Source organism: Lissotriton vulgaris, chromosome 7, assembly GCF_964263255.1.
Source record: "Lissotriton vulgaris chromosome 7, aLisVul1.2, whole genome shotgun sequence".
In the NCBI taxonomy this organism is placed as follows: domain Eukaryota; kingdom Metazoa; phylum Chordata; class Amphibia; order Caudata; family Salamandridae; genus Lissotriton; species Lissotriton vulgaris.
The window spans coordinates 1,739,515,819-1,739,530,678 of NC_141695.1; the positions used below are offsets into that span (position 1 = coordinate 1,739,515,819).

At 46.6% G+C, this 14,860-nt stretch overlaps 1 protein-coding gene across 2 annotated transcripts in view; it reads left to right on the top strand.

The window, feature by feature from the left end:
• The window catches only part of LOC147706533 (glutathione S-transferase kappa 1-like), a 97,793-nt gene that overhangs the window by 51,896 nt on the left and 31,037 nt on the right, over positions 1-14,860 (top strand). For both annotated transcript variants that reach the window (XM_086932999.1, XM_086933000.1), the window contains exon 6: positions 14,516-14,632. In XM_086932999.1, the coding sequence (XP_086789125.1) occupies positions 14,516-14,632 (117 nt within the window). The remainder of the gene's footprint in view (positions 1-14,515; positions 14,633-14,860) is intronic.

The following is a 14,860-nucleotide window of genomic DNA, read 5'->3' on the forward strand; positions in this document are numbered from 1 at the left end:
TTCGGGTTGAAATTCGTCCCCGTTCCAGTGGATGGATTGGGCTGATTTTTGGTGAGATGTTAGGGAATCGCTGGAACTAGTGTCCAGCCAAGTTTGAAGCGGATCGGAGCAGTGGAAGTGCTTTAGAGAGCAATTTTTGTGCGGAGTAGCGAATTGTCATGTTATTCAATGGGAGTTTTTGGTGCGCATGGAGAAGGTGAATTTGGGGTGTTCCAGTTGCGCTAGAGGGACGGGGCTTGGGTGAGCTGTAGGGAGAGTGGATCGGCAGGTGTGCCGAATGTTTGGGATTTGTTGGCCGAAGGGAAGGGTGTGCTTGGGCAAAGTCGATTTGGTGAAAACGGTGCGTTATTTACATGAAAGTTGAAAAAACACTAATAAAAGCAAAGCTAAAAAGCCACCTCATTACAAACAGAATGGCTTTGACTTAAATGAGGGCGAGATCTATTGCATTTTCAATGCTTGTTTACTTTGGTTCCATCAAGAAGGCATTCAGATGTGTCACACATTTGCCATAAATTCTGAATGTTAGCACTCTAGTTGCACATTAGATCACTGTAGTAAAGCTACTGCTCACCAGGGACGTCTGCTGCTGGTATTCAAAGTGCATGTTTCAGTCTGCATGTCAGAATTTTTTTAATGAAATAGAAGAGGATTTGAGAAGTCACTCAAAATGATCCCTAATTTTTCTTTCTGAAGCACTAATCATACTTTCTATGGCAAAATTAACCCCCTCATGTTGTTCCTTTTTAAATTGAGTGTTTTCAGACTTACCACTTCATTCCAATCAAGATGGCTTCTGGTGTGCCATACTTTTGTCATAAGTAAGACTGTTAGCGCTCTAGTTGTTCTTTAGAACACTCTGGGACATTCTGTCATTGGGCTATACTTGGGGTACATCTGGGTGATATTTGGGCTACATTTAGGCTCTTTTGTCTCTGGTGGCCATCTTGCGAGACTATGTCAGAATTTTTTAATGAAATTGAAGAGGGTTTGAGAAGTCACTCAAAATGTGCCCTAATTTTTCTTTCTGCAGCACTAATCATAATTCATATGGCAAAATATACCCCCTCATTTTGTTCCTTTTTAAATTAAATGTTTTAAGAGTTACCACTTTATTCCCATCACGATGGCTCCAGGTGTGCTATACCTTTGTAATAAGTAGGACTGTTAGCGCTCTAGTTGTTCTTTAGAACACTCTGGGACATTCTGTCATTGGGCTATACTTGGGCTACATCTGGGTGATATTTGGGCTATATTTGGGCTCTTTTGTCTCTGGTGGCCATTTTGGGAGACTGCATGTCAGAATGTTTTAATGAAATAGAAAAGGATTTGAGAAGTCACTCAAAATGTGCCCTAATTTTTCATTCTGCAGCACTAATCATACTTTCTATGGCAAAATATACCCCCTCATGTTGTTTCTTTTTAAATTAAATGTTTTAAGAGTTACCACTTTATTCCAATCAAGATGGCTTCAGGTGTGCCATACCTTTGTAATAAGTAGGACTGTTAGCGCTCTAGTTGTTCTTTAGAACACTCTGGGACATTCTGTCATTGGGCTATACTTGGGCTACATCTGGGTGATATTTGGGCTACATTTGGGCTCTTTTGTCTCTGGTGGCCATTTTGGGAGACTGCATGTCAGAATGTTTTAATGAAATAGAAAGGGATTTGAGAAGTCACTCAAAATGTGCCCTAATTTTTCATTCTGCAGCACTAATCATACTTTCTATGGCAAAATATACCCCTTCATGTTGTTTCTTTTTAAATTAAATGTTTTAAGAGTTACCACTTTATTCCAATCAAGATGGCTTCAGGTGTGCCATACCTTTGTAATAAGTAGGACTGTTAGCGCTCTAGTTGTTCTTTAGAACACTCTAGGAGGCTGCAGTAGAACACAAAGGAATCAACTGACAGTCTCTGTCCTTGTTGGATGTACATGTTTTACTGAGAATGTCAGACTTCATTTTCACATGACTGAGAAAGATAATGTGAATTTACAGAAAATATGCTTTCAGTTTAGCTTATAGATCCCCTTCCAAACCACTGTGGGAAAATCATGAGATATTAGTTTTCTTTCAAACAATATTCATGATATCACAGCAGAAGGTTTTTTCACATGGTAAAATCACCTTAGAACCCACCACAATTCCTAAAACGAGTATGGTACCATCAACAAATGATTGATAATGTAACTAAAGTCCTAAAACCCTCTATTAACTACAATGCTTTTTAATGAGGTGCTATCATGTATATTGGTCCCAAGATGGCTGCCAACACTTCTTGGATGAAGTGCTGACAGCCAATCAGATCAGATGTGTGGTTAGGCTCCGCCCAGATATATATATTTTTTTGAACCTAAATTACTCAAAATCCACTGGAGCACATATATTGAGACCTAGCAAAGGCACATCAGGCTAACAGTCCCTACAATTTTGCCAAGTTTCGTGCAAATCCATTCAGCCGTTCGAGCTAAAAGTGAGGCCAACCGCCCTATGGAAATTAACATGGGAAAAATGCGTTTTGGGACCCCCCTTTTTTCTCGGCCCCCCCTTTATGAAACCCCCCCAAATTGTCAGGGGCTGCTCAGAAACAAAATGTTCCATTTTCCTGAAAATTTCAGCCAATTCCGTCCACAAACGCCAAAGTTATTAGACATAGAATTTTCAAAAATCCCATAGAGAAAAAATCCTAACTATATATACCTACTGGCGACCGCCAGTAGGTAATATATATATATATATATATATATATAACCGAGGCTCACCTTATTTGAAAAGATGACTAAGTACTGCCTGTCCCACTGCGGTATGGAGTGGCACATCAGCAAACAGGGCGGTGGATGAAGACATAGCCCTCGTAGAATGAGCCCTCACCGAAGACTGCAAAGGCTTGCCAGCCTGCTGATGGCAGAAAGCAATGGCCGAAGAGATCCAACGGGCAATCGTTGGTTTGGTAACTGGGTGCCCCTGACGCAGTCGTCCATAAGCAATGAATAGTTGGTCGGACCTGCGGAAGGAGGCAGTTCTGCTAATGTAAAATTTAAGGCATCGTTTGATGTCCAAGGAATATAATCGCTGCTCAGCCGGAGACTTCGGCTCAGCAAAGAAATTCTTCAAGAATACAGGTTCGTTTCAATGAAAGTCCGTAGGCACCTTGGGTAGGAAGGATGGGTTGGTGCGAAGTACCACGCCGTCAGGTTTGAATTGAAGATAAGGCGGTTTGATAGTAAAGGCGTGGAGGTCACTCACACGTTGAGATGAAGTCAGAGCAAGAAGAAGAGCAACCTTCCAGGTAAGGAACTTAATGTCCGCCCTATGGATGGGCTCAAATGGTGAGTTCATAAGTTGCGACAGAACAACATTGTGATGCCACGATGGAGGAGGGCGTCAAATAGGTGGGAACTTCCGGAAAAGCCCTTTGAAAAACTGGCGGATAATCCTGTGAGGTAATTGAAATTTTTAATGGTCAAATGTGTCCCCAACGTGTACCCCAACGGCTCCATGTACGAGTTTTAAGTACATGTAATTTCCCTCCACAACCGAATCTGAAGACGCAAATACATTTGCGTCCAACGTTAACATGTCCTCTATCAGATCCACCATGAATGGATCGATAATTCAGTTCCTAAGTATGCCGTGCCACCGTCTTTATGTGGTGCACTTTCACGTTTTCCTGGCTCTGTCGAGCTAGGCCCTGATTTCTGTCTTCAAGCCACATCTGTCTCTGCCTCTGAAAGCTGCAGCATGGAGATGCATCCCTGACCTCTGCCTTACTTCCTGCCAAGCGAGCGGTGCCCGGCTCGGCCTGGTCTGCCTGCCAAAAACAGTATTTTACCTTCAAGTTATCAGCGTAGCCAGCTCAGCTCCTCGAAAACACATTCCTGTCTAGTGAAATAAGTAAACATATCCCCGACTGCAGAGCAAGGGCCAAGCCTTCCTGTCTTCCTCATGAAATTCATTGCCCCCGTTACCATGGTAGGCCCTGGCTCCGCGCATTTGCACCTAGACACGCATACATTCAGTATAGAATAGCCTCTGCCCAAGAGACCTTTTACTCCAGATTAAACATCCTCCAAATACTAGATATCAGATAAGTTATAGGGACAGGTCGATCTGACATGCCAGACTTCTGTCTCCTCTACTAGTGCTAAAAGTCAGACCCTTAGCTTCCCCCAGATGCACGTCAATCACACGTCATATTAGCTGCGCGCGCATTCAGGCCACAGGTTTCAGCTGACTCTGCAAGAATTCTCTAAGCATCCACCCACTTGTGACACTTTTCTGTGACGTTTCTAGTACACGCCTCTGGCACACCCTTGTTCACGCCTTTTTGCTACGCACATGTGTTCTTATCATATACATTTCACTTGTCACGCCTACTGTATTCAATGCTATTGTGTCATTTTACTATATATGTCATGTACTGTTAATAAATCGTTGACATCTTTCCTGCCATCATTGCATACCCGAACCCTTGTATTGATGGAATAGATCTCCATTGACTCGAGTCATTTATGATTAAAGCCCTTATGACTCAGACACCACGGACTCTGCCTCTCATTTGATTGAGCTATCTTTTTATACCTGTCTGAAATTATATGGCAAACTCGTATACGGTAAAATATTTACCACACCTGGACGAGCAGAGGGAGGAGGAGCCATCCTGCCGGAAGCGAGAGATTGCAGCTAGGAAAACCCTCAAAGTAGCATGTGAGAGTCCCGATTGAGCGAGACTCAAAAAGAACGGAAGAAGCTGCTCCGGAGTAGAGTGGATTGAATGGATATTTGCTGTCAGGCACCAATGACAAAACTTTTTCCACTTGAGTTTGTAAGTTTTGGTGGTAGACGGAGCCTTAGCATGAGCAAGGATCTCTCTGCAGTTTTGCGAGATATTGAAGTTCGCGAACTCAAGGTGCTCAGGTTCCATGCCGACATTTGTAGAGTGGAAGGATCCGTATGGCAAACCTGGCCCTTGTCCATCGTCAGGAGGTCTGGAGGAGGACGAAGAGGGATGGGCTCGCACTGGGACAGAAGGTGCAACTCCGAGAACCAAGCCTGTCTGGGCCATCGAAGGCGATCAATAGAATGTGGCAGGGCTGCCTCCGCATCTTCCAGAGCACCCGTGGTACCAATGGGATCGGCGGAAAGGCGTAAGCGAATAGATTGCACCAGTCGATCAAAAGGGCATTCCCGCACGATCCGGGTTGGGGATGCCAACTTGTGTAAGACGGGCATTTCCGATTCTCTGGTGTCGCAAAGAGGTCTAGCGGTGGGCGACCCCATCAATGAAACACAAGATCCAGAGTCGGCTGATGCAGCTCCCATTCGTGTGTCGACGATGTGGACCTGCTGAGGGAGTCTGCCAGGATGTTTGAAACGCCCGGCAGGTGCACTGCCGTCAAGGTGATCTGATGACGTAGAGCCCAATCCCAAATCGACTGAGCCAGCCGAGACAAGCGTTGAGACTTGGTCCCTCCCTGCTTGTTCACGTAGTGCATGCTGGTTGTATTGTCCATTTGAATAAGCACTGACTCCCCTAGAATTACAGGAAGGAACGACTTGAGTCCCAGAAAGATCGCTTACAGGAAGGAACGACTTGAGTCCCAGAAAGATCGCCATCAGCTCTAGCCTGTTGATATGCCAAGAGCGTTGGGGTGGAGACCATTTGCCCTTGATGAAAGACCGTGAAGATGAGCACCCCAGCCTTCCAGAGAGGCGTCCGTTGTGAGCGTGAGATCTGGCACGTTGACGAGAAAAGATGTTCCAGTTGCCAGGTTGGTCGACTGTGCCCACCAGTACAGGCCCTTTCTCATGCGAGCTGTAACAACCACCTGGTCGTTGAAAGATCCGGAGACCTGACGCCACTGTACGTTCAGTTCCTCTTGAATGGGACGGGTCTGCAGTCTGCAATGTGGGATCAGTGCAATACAAGATGATGCCATCCCCAGAAATGACGTTGACGTCCGGACAGAAACTGACTGCTTTGATTGAATGAGAGACACTAGGCAGAGGATTTTCTGTTGTCGTTCGTGGGAAACGAACAACTTTGAAAGCATAGTGTCCAAGATCGCTCCCAAGAAAATCCTGGTTTGCGCTGGTGCAAACTGTGACTTGTCGACATTGATGGTCAAGCCGAGGGATTGAAACACTTCCTGACAAAGACGAGTGTCTTGGCTTAGTTGATGGCGTGATTGAGACTTGAGGAGGCAATCGTCCAAGTATGGAAAAAATGTGGACGCCTCGCAGGCGTATGTGAGCCACCACAGGAGCCAACACCTTCGTGAACACACGAGGGGCGGAGCGGAGTCTGAAAGGCAATACCTTGAACTGATAATGTGTCTGCCCCACCTTCAAGTGCAGGTACCTGCGATGCTGTTGGAGAATTGGGACATGAAAATATGCGTCTTGAAGATCTATGGTGGTCATAAAATCCCCGCTGGCCAGAAGACGCAGAATCTCCAGTAGTGTCCGCATGTGGAAAGATTGACTCTTTAGGTATCTGTTTAGAGCTCTCAAATCCAGAATTGGACGCCAATCTCCCGTCTTCTTGAGTATGAGGAAGAATCTAGAGTAAAAACCCTTCCCTCTCTGAGACACTGGAACCACTTCGACTGCACCCTTCTGAACAAGAAGACTGACTTGATGGTAAAGCTCCTCGAGATGGGGAGGAGGCAGGCCAGACGGTGGGGTATGAGGAAGAATCTTGACTAACTCTAAGGTATGACCTTTCATCACAATGTCCAAAGCCCAGCGGTCTGTGGTGATGGAGGACCACTGAGAGTAAAACAGAGCGATTCGCCCTCCAACACTTTGGGGATGGCAAAAGTCATTGGCGTTTGGGGGTTGATCCTTGATAGGATGACTTTCCCCTATAAGGCTTTGAGGACTGCTGTCGATTGGATGGCTGTTGATTGGAAGAGTAACGTTGGTTGCTCTGATTATAGGAGCGATATTGAGATTGTCCTCCTCGAAATGTTGAAGAAGTGCCGCGTCTGCGTGCACCGCGAAAGGACTGGTTTCGAAATTGTAAAGTGCCCAGTGATTTAGCCGTATCAGTGTCCTTTTTAATGCACTCCAAAGCGTCGTCATTGTGGGAACCAAAGAGCGATTCACCATCATAAGGCATATCCAGGATCTTGGAGTGGACTTCCTGCTGGAAAGAGGTGGGCTTCAACCAACCCTGGCGTCGTAAGGCAGCCGCACTAGCAAGCTGGTGGAAAGCATTGCCCGCAATATCGACTGCGCAAGCAATCATCTCTTCAGATGCTCTCTGTCCGTCCTGGATGATCTGCAGAGCGTCAGCCTTGAAAGCGTCCGGAATGAGGTTGACCAGGGCAGATATGTCCGACCACATCTGCCGGTCGTAGTGGCCCAAGATGGCTAAGGCATTCGCCGCCCGTACTGTAGTGGAAGCCATGGTTGAGAATTTCCGTCCAATGGCGTCTAGGCGCCGACCCTCTCTATCTGGAGTCGCAGTGATTGGAGACGCTGGATTACAGGCCCGGCGCTGTGCCGCTTGAGTCACAACCAAATCTGGCTTAGGATGAGAGACCAGGCATGCTGGTGAACCAGTTGGGGCCTTATATTTCTTTTCAAGGCACGGTACTTGGGCAGGTAACAAGTTCGGAGCCTGCATGAGCTTAACTCCCTCCTTCCATATGAAATCGATTATTGGAATCGTGTGGACTTGTTTGAAAGGCTGATTTTTGAAGTCGTAGAGGAAACATTGTGTCCCACTCTGCCATGCCGGTTGAGGCATCATCATAATCTGTGTCATCGTAGACCTCTCCGTCCTCCCGTTCTGGAACTGCCTCATCATCCGCATCCTGAGGATACACAGTAGTGTGAATCTTGACCGACTTTTGAACCTGAGGAGAAGGCGTTGGAGGCAAAGGCGGCGGAGCAGTTGGCGGAGCTGTCGCAGTCGCAGCAGGTAACGGTACCTTGAGGCGTTGGTGGAAAACGCCTGTTGTAGTCGTCCAGCATATGCTGGAGATTCGAAATCAAAGACAAAGGCAAAGTAGCCATTGGAACTTGAACAAACTGGTCTTCAGCGTGAGACTCCTGGTCGCCGCCTTCGTTATCACTGTCGGAATCTTGACATTTGATGATGAGATCAGACGGACTGTGAGCTGCCCCGAAAGTGTCATCCACATCATTACCAGAGTCAGAGTCAGGCTCAGAGGTAGTGGCAAACATAGGTGATGGAGGCTGCAGATCTGGAGCAGACAACTGGTGGCACGACAGTGGATGGCGATGATGTGACGAATCAGTGCCAACGGATGCAGAAACTGAAGTAGATCGAGGCACAAGGGGCAACGAGGCAAAAGAAGATGGTGCCACCGTCAACGGTGTCATCTACGTTATCGTTGACGGTGCTGAAATGGCCGTCGTCGAAGATGACTGATGAATCCATCATCGACAGTAGGCTCGTAGACTAAGCCATCGTCGACGGTGCTGTCGTCGATGGAACCGGTTTAGTTGACATAACCGCCAACGAAGTCGTCGACGCAGTAGTCACTCCTGTAGACGGAGTTCTCGTCGACGATGGTTTAGTCGACGGAGTCTTCGTCGACGGTGTCTTCGACGACTAAGACTTTTGGATGGATTTCGTCGACGATGATGGTTTCTTCGTCGACTAGGTGATAGGAATCGTCGACGAGTCAGTCTGAAAAGCCAAAGAAACTCTCGTCGATGTAGAGGCCGTTGACGAGCTAAAAGCTGACGTCGTCGTCAGTGTCGTTGTCGTCGACGATGTATAGACTGCTGATCTTGTCTTCGGAACGCTCGTAGACGCTCCCGTCGACGACGAAGCATGTTTAGGTGTGGAAACACGCTGTGAGGCAGCAGAAGACGCCGGAGAGCCAGGTCTCGTGGGCGCAGCCGTAGTAGATGCTGATGTGGACACCACAGAGGCCAAAGGTAGGGCCAGTTTCTTCTTTTTAAGAAAAGGAGAAGGCATATCCTGCCCACTACCACGCTTAGAGGCTGAAGATGAGGGTCTAGATTGAAAACTCTCAGCATCAGACAGAACAGAATCCTTGTCTTTAAGACGTTGGAGCCAAAGGAGGAGACGACCCTCTCTGTCCTTCAGTCTTGTTAGAAAAGGTTCTACAAAACTTGCAGCTGCCAACTTCATGCTCAGGATAGAGACAATAAATACATTTCTTGTGGGGGTCTTCTTTAAAAAGACGCAATATCCCACAAGAGCAAGGTCGGAATAAAGACTTCTTACTTGACATGATGAAAGTTCTGGAAACAAGAAGCAGTAGAGGAAAAAACTGAGCAGAGCTCAGGGAGACTCCCTTCACACGACATGCGGTAGAAAATCTGAGGGCTTGAGCTTCTGAGGAGAAGGTTCTAGAGGGTGCTGGTGCCTGATTGGCTGTAGTTTGGACTAACATAATGACAGTGATATGTTACTAGTGTTTTCTTTCTCTACCATGCATTCCTATGGAGGAATTGTTTTAGAGGTTCAGTTGTGTATTTACTTCTAGTTTTTCTTATGTTATGTTCTCACATTTATGTATATTTTAGCATTTATTGCTATTCTATGTACCGAGGGACTCCCACTTCGACGACGGGGAATATTCAAGCATGAGAATCTATGAAAGACACCCCTAAGACTGGAGAAGTCTTTTTACGATCCATTTGCTTGGGAAAAGGTCCTAGTGTGGAGGCCCCATCCTATGAGGACTGTAGATATTGAAGGCCGAAGGCTCCCCTTATTTAGACTTACCATGTTAGACCAGCTCCCACAATTGATAACCAAGATAATCGAGAGGTAGAGCATGTGAGAAGTTGGCCTGATATATGATGCTCACTAGTTCTAGTGATCACCTTGTATCAGTCCAAACAACTCTTATGGTGATTGGTTGTAAGTCAACCTTATAGACCAGCTATCCTAATGGTAGCATGGACAAAGCAGTCTTAGGCTAAACTCTTTTGGCATGTGAAGCCAGCTGTTTTACCACATATAACCCCTTGAATACCAAATGAAAGGACATCACACAGGTAGTTATGAAAATAAACTAGATATTTATTAACTAACATACACCTCTGAACTCTTTATGAGGTCAGAGGGCTAAGTACATGACAAGACTCTTAAGAAAAATACGTTAATTTGCACAAGTTACAATGTCGCCCTAGGGGCGCAACAAACCATATACTAAACAAGTGGTATAAGGAAATCGATGGAAGGAAAGGAGCTGTCCATAGGCTGTAGGATCGCTGGGACTACACTATCCTAACCTGAGGTAAGTGATAGGAGGCCCACGGAACGCGTGTGCAGAGTGTGAACTCGCACGCAAGATGCGTAACAAAGTCAATGGACAGTCCAAATTACGAAAAGGTAAGTATTAGACAGTTCCGACTAGCTAGGACTAAAAGGACTGGTAATCTGGACACTAGGAGAATTAATCTACCCTTGAGCACCGAAATGCTCTTGTTACCTCACCCACGGGCTGCGGGTGCATAGGTGTCAAAGTGTGTCGGGTTTCCGCGTTGAAGTCTATGGAGCCTGGAAGAAAATATGCTGCAGGCGGCCTGAAGGAAGATGTCCGGAGTGACCCAAGGGTGGATCGAGGAAGATGAAGACCTGAAAGCAGAGGGGACAATGTTCACAGTCATTAGCCAGTGAATGGAGTGGAACCAGGAAGGAACCAGATGCTGTCGTCAGGATCAGGTGAAGAGTGGACGCTTGACTCTGCAGCCACGTGGACCAGGTGGTGTCTTCGACGACCAGGATGGAGGTACGAGCTGTCCCACGCAGGCTCTCGCTGTCAGCGGTGTTGGATCCGGATTCGGCATCAACAGTCCTTGGCAAAGGCAACCCACGTGGTGAGTGGAAAAGGCGTCTGGTGCGGACCAGGAGGGTCCGGGGTGCTTCTTCTTTGCAGGGAAGCAGGGGCCAGTCTGGAGCAACCAGACCAGCGGTGTGAATTTCAAGGATCGTCATCTAGGAGGCCACTAGCCAGCCGGCAAGTGACCAGACAACGCGTCGAGCAGCACTCAAGCAAAAGGGCCCCACGCAGATCTCGTGGATGCTGGAGGGCTGATCTTCTGTGCAGGAGCTGCTCGGGGCTGGGGCTTCTCATTCACCAAAGCACTTCGTCGAGGATGCCTCTGAAGTCGTGCTGGAAGCGAAGGGCAGTTTCTCCAAGATGGCCGGTCCCACGTGTCTCGTCGCACCCACGGATCTCAGCTGTGCTGCAGATGTAGGTAGAGGTCAGAGAGGTCTGGGAGTCCGGGTCTCGTCGTGCTCTGAAGTCTGGATCCACCGGGGAAGACGACAAAGTGAACCGCTGGAACGCTTGATGGTGCCTGCTTGTGCAGGGTGGTCACTCCTTGGCCACAAGGGAGATTTCTTCAGTCTTCTGTGGAGCAGAATGACGAAGTCCAGAGTTTCTTCTTGTAGAGTTTCAAATCCGGATTAATATAATTTGGAATGGGACCAGCTCCTACCTTTATTCTCCTAAAGGGGGCTGTACTATGACTAGGTCCCGCTTATGGGTGGGACCAGGAAGGGGGCGGGTACACCCCCTATCCTTTGTCCGGTTTCGCGCCAGAGCTGGGGCTGGAGTGCCCCAGCAACTGGTTTGAACCGGTGTATGCACAGGGCACCTTGTGTGCCCCAGGCATGTCTCATTCCTTTCAGGCCTGTCCTACCCAATACACAAAATCCTGTCTGGGGTGGTGCTAGCACCTCCCAAGGCAGGACGCCCTTTGTCCAAGCCTCCCTCGCTGGAAGGACTCCCAACAGCAGGAGGTCAGACTTGTGTCTGTGGTGGCAGCATCCATTTTGTGATGCTGAGGCTCGAGTTAACTTTAACCGGGGTTCACAGTTACATACATGTCGTGTCCCTCTAAAAGGGTGGAATGCTACCCCCGTCGCCAGAACTGGCGAGGGGGTAGAATTCCAATTCGTATGACACCTTACTCGACATGTTTTGATAATGCTATGCCAAAGTTAGCAATAACCGCGAGGATCATAATGCACTTAAGAGTATATGGTATAGCGTTATCATGGAAACAGCTAAAGGACTTGGTTCCGAAAGCTGCAGACAGGCTCAGCTCATGCTAGAGCACCATCTCACATAATTCCAAGCACTCTGCCTCCAGGATTGTTAAGGCCTGCCATAGGAGTGACTTATAGGAGTATATGTGTCCATTTTAGGGTTAGATATAGGTATGCTATATCTAAATCAAAGGGTGATTACACCACCTTGCCCCAGCTGTGTTACCAGCCAGTTGTGTCAGTTTTGGATGGCCAGCCAGGGGTGGCATAATACATGCTGCAGCCCCTGGTAGGTCCTGGGTACCTAAGGTACACTGTACAGGGGCTGATAAGGTGACTCAGTATCTAATTAGATATGTACCTAAGGTACATGGAGTCCATTTTAACAGAGAGAGCAGGAAGCCTGGGGTCCTGGATATCAGGATCCCAGGCCAACTATGTTGAAAACCAGCAAAACACTAGGCAAAAAGTTGAGGGCAACCATAGTCAGATATCCACCTTCCTACAGAGCATTCCGTTTTTCCTCAGTTCAAAAGAAGGCAGTAGTCTTGGGTTCCCATAAACACGAGTCATTTTATCCTGGATAAATAAAAACATTCACAGAAATTATTATAAAATGAGAACATCTGGGTTGGTGCATGCAGTTTCTTTTGCAAATATAAGGTCTAACTTACCCAATGAAAAACACTATTCTTTGTTTCTAAGAGCAAAAGTAATTAGTAATAGAAACTCGTCAAGTGCTCAAAAAGAAAGCGAGGACAGTGCTACGTTGGATAGGGTCACTGTTTATGAAGGAGCCAAAAAAAGAACCGAGACTAGATTCTAGTAGTCGTACCATGTGCTTCTTTTACACAACCAGGTCCAAAAAGGCCACACTAATACATACTCCTAATTTGTTTTAGCCGACTTCTTTATCAAATTGTCTTACTACTCTACATCATGTAAAGAAAACCTATTTGTACTAGAGGGTGGAAAGTTGAGGAACGGTGGTCATAAAAATCTGTAAATATATAAAAATATAGATGGCTAACAGTAAATAACAGGATTTATTTTAACAAGAGTTACTGAGTGATAAAAAAAAAATTGAATCCCAATGTTGGTATGTCACAGCAGTGAATACCAGATTTCTAATCTGTAAATTGCACTGGTCACGTTTAGTGAGCGTCATGCAGAACGTGTAGCATTTTAGACTGGTAACAATGAGTAACATGGATGGTTTTTTTCCAAGGGGTACTGAGTGACATCAAACCGGCAATGACAAAAAAGCGAAGGCCACCCTAAAAATCTGCCCCTGCTTTCAACTGCTATGCAGGGGCAGAGGAAGTATGGGAGAGCCATACATAACATGGTCCCTCTTCCCTGTCCTAAAGGTAAAAAACAAGTACCTGACCGCTTGAAACACACCAGCCTTTGTTCCTTCTTTCCATCTCCCCTCCCGAAGCTGTGCTCTCTGCTCTCCACAGAGCAGAGAGGAAACGCTTCACTGGCAGGCTCTCGGAGTACCCTGTGAGAGTTACCTGGAATTCCTTTATGACGTAGCAACAATGGGAAACATTTGCAATGTATAACTAGATTTTAAATATGTTATTCACAATAGATGTTTATAATCCATACGCAACAAACTCTTATAGATGGAAAAAAGTGAATTGTGGGAAATTTTTTAATGACTGCTTCTGAGTGACATCAAAAAGACGAGCGCGAAGCTCGAGTTGTCTATGGCGTTACTCAGAACCCCTCAGTAAAAAACATCAGTGTAATTTACTTTTTACCAAGCTCTACGTTTGTGTGACCTCCCCCCCCAAAAAAAAAATCTTGCTCTCAGCTGCTGTACAGGGGCACAGGAGTAATCGGGCAATAATACAAAACAAGGGGCTCTCCTTCCTGGACCAAATTTAGAAAAACATACATTACCTTCCATCCTAACCAACCTCCATCAACTTTTTTGCTTGCCTTCTGTTGTAATGTACCTTTTACTTAATGCACCCTCCCTACAGAAGTTCTCCCCCTGCTGCTCAGCCAGTGATGAGGTCAGATGGAATGTTGACTGTGTTTGGATTGGAAGAGTGTGTCAGTTGGTGTGGATGGGCTGGGCAGTGGTGAGCCTGCTCCTGGTGGGGCACTTCAATGGATCTGACTAACATCTAATAAAGCTGTGATCCTATTCTACAAGACTTGTCATCGCTTCCTTCTTCATTGTAACACCTTCCTTACCCCTCCAGCAGCCATGTTTTCTGCTTTCAGTCAATGCAAACAAGCAGTGATTCGCTGACAGGCTCCAACACCGCCATGGTAGCCTGGCACCCTAGGCATTTATGATGTAGCAACTGTGGGTAATGAGTTTTGTTATCAGATGTTCCTATGTCATAGCAGTGAGACACTGGATTTAGAACCTGCTGTTAGCGATAGAGGCTTCTTAAGGAAGCCGTGCATAAGAAATAATAAATTCGCAGTGAAGTTGTGGTAAGTGCTAGTTATGAGACTGTTTCTGCTTTCCTTCCAGGCTGCACAGAAGGCTGGTCTCCCATCAGCAGAGGCACAAAGGCTGCTGGGACTGTGCACGACGCCAGAGGTCAAGAATCGGCTGAAACAGACGACGGAGGAGGCCCTAAATTACGGGGTATGAAAGTTGTGTGGTGAGCAGAGGGAGGATGGGAGAACAAGTGGTGATCTGGCTACATGAGACTGAGATGCAATCAAGAAATGTGGGGGGAGGGAGTAGATTGACAGGGATGAGGGGCGCAAAGCAAAAGAGTGATTAAATGACTTTAACAACGAATCCTGCCGACATATTTTCATCTATGTCTAGGATCTGCTTCTGCGCCGGGAAACCCTTTTTGGGTAACTG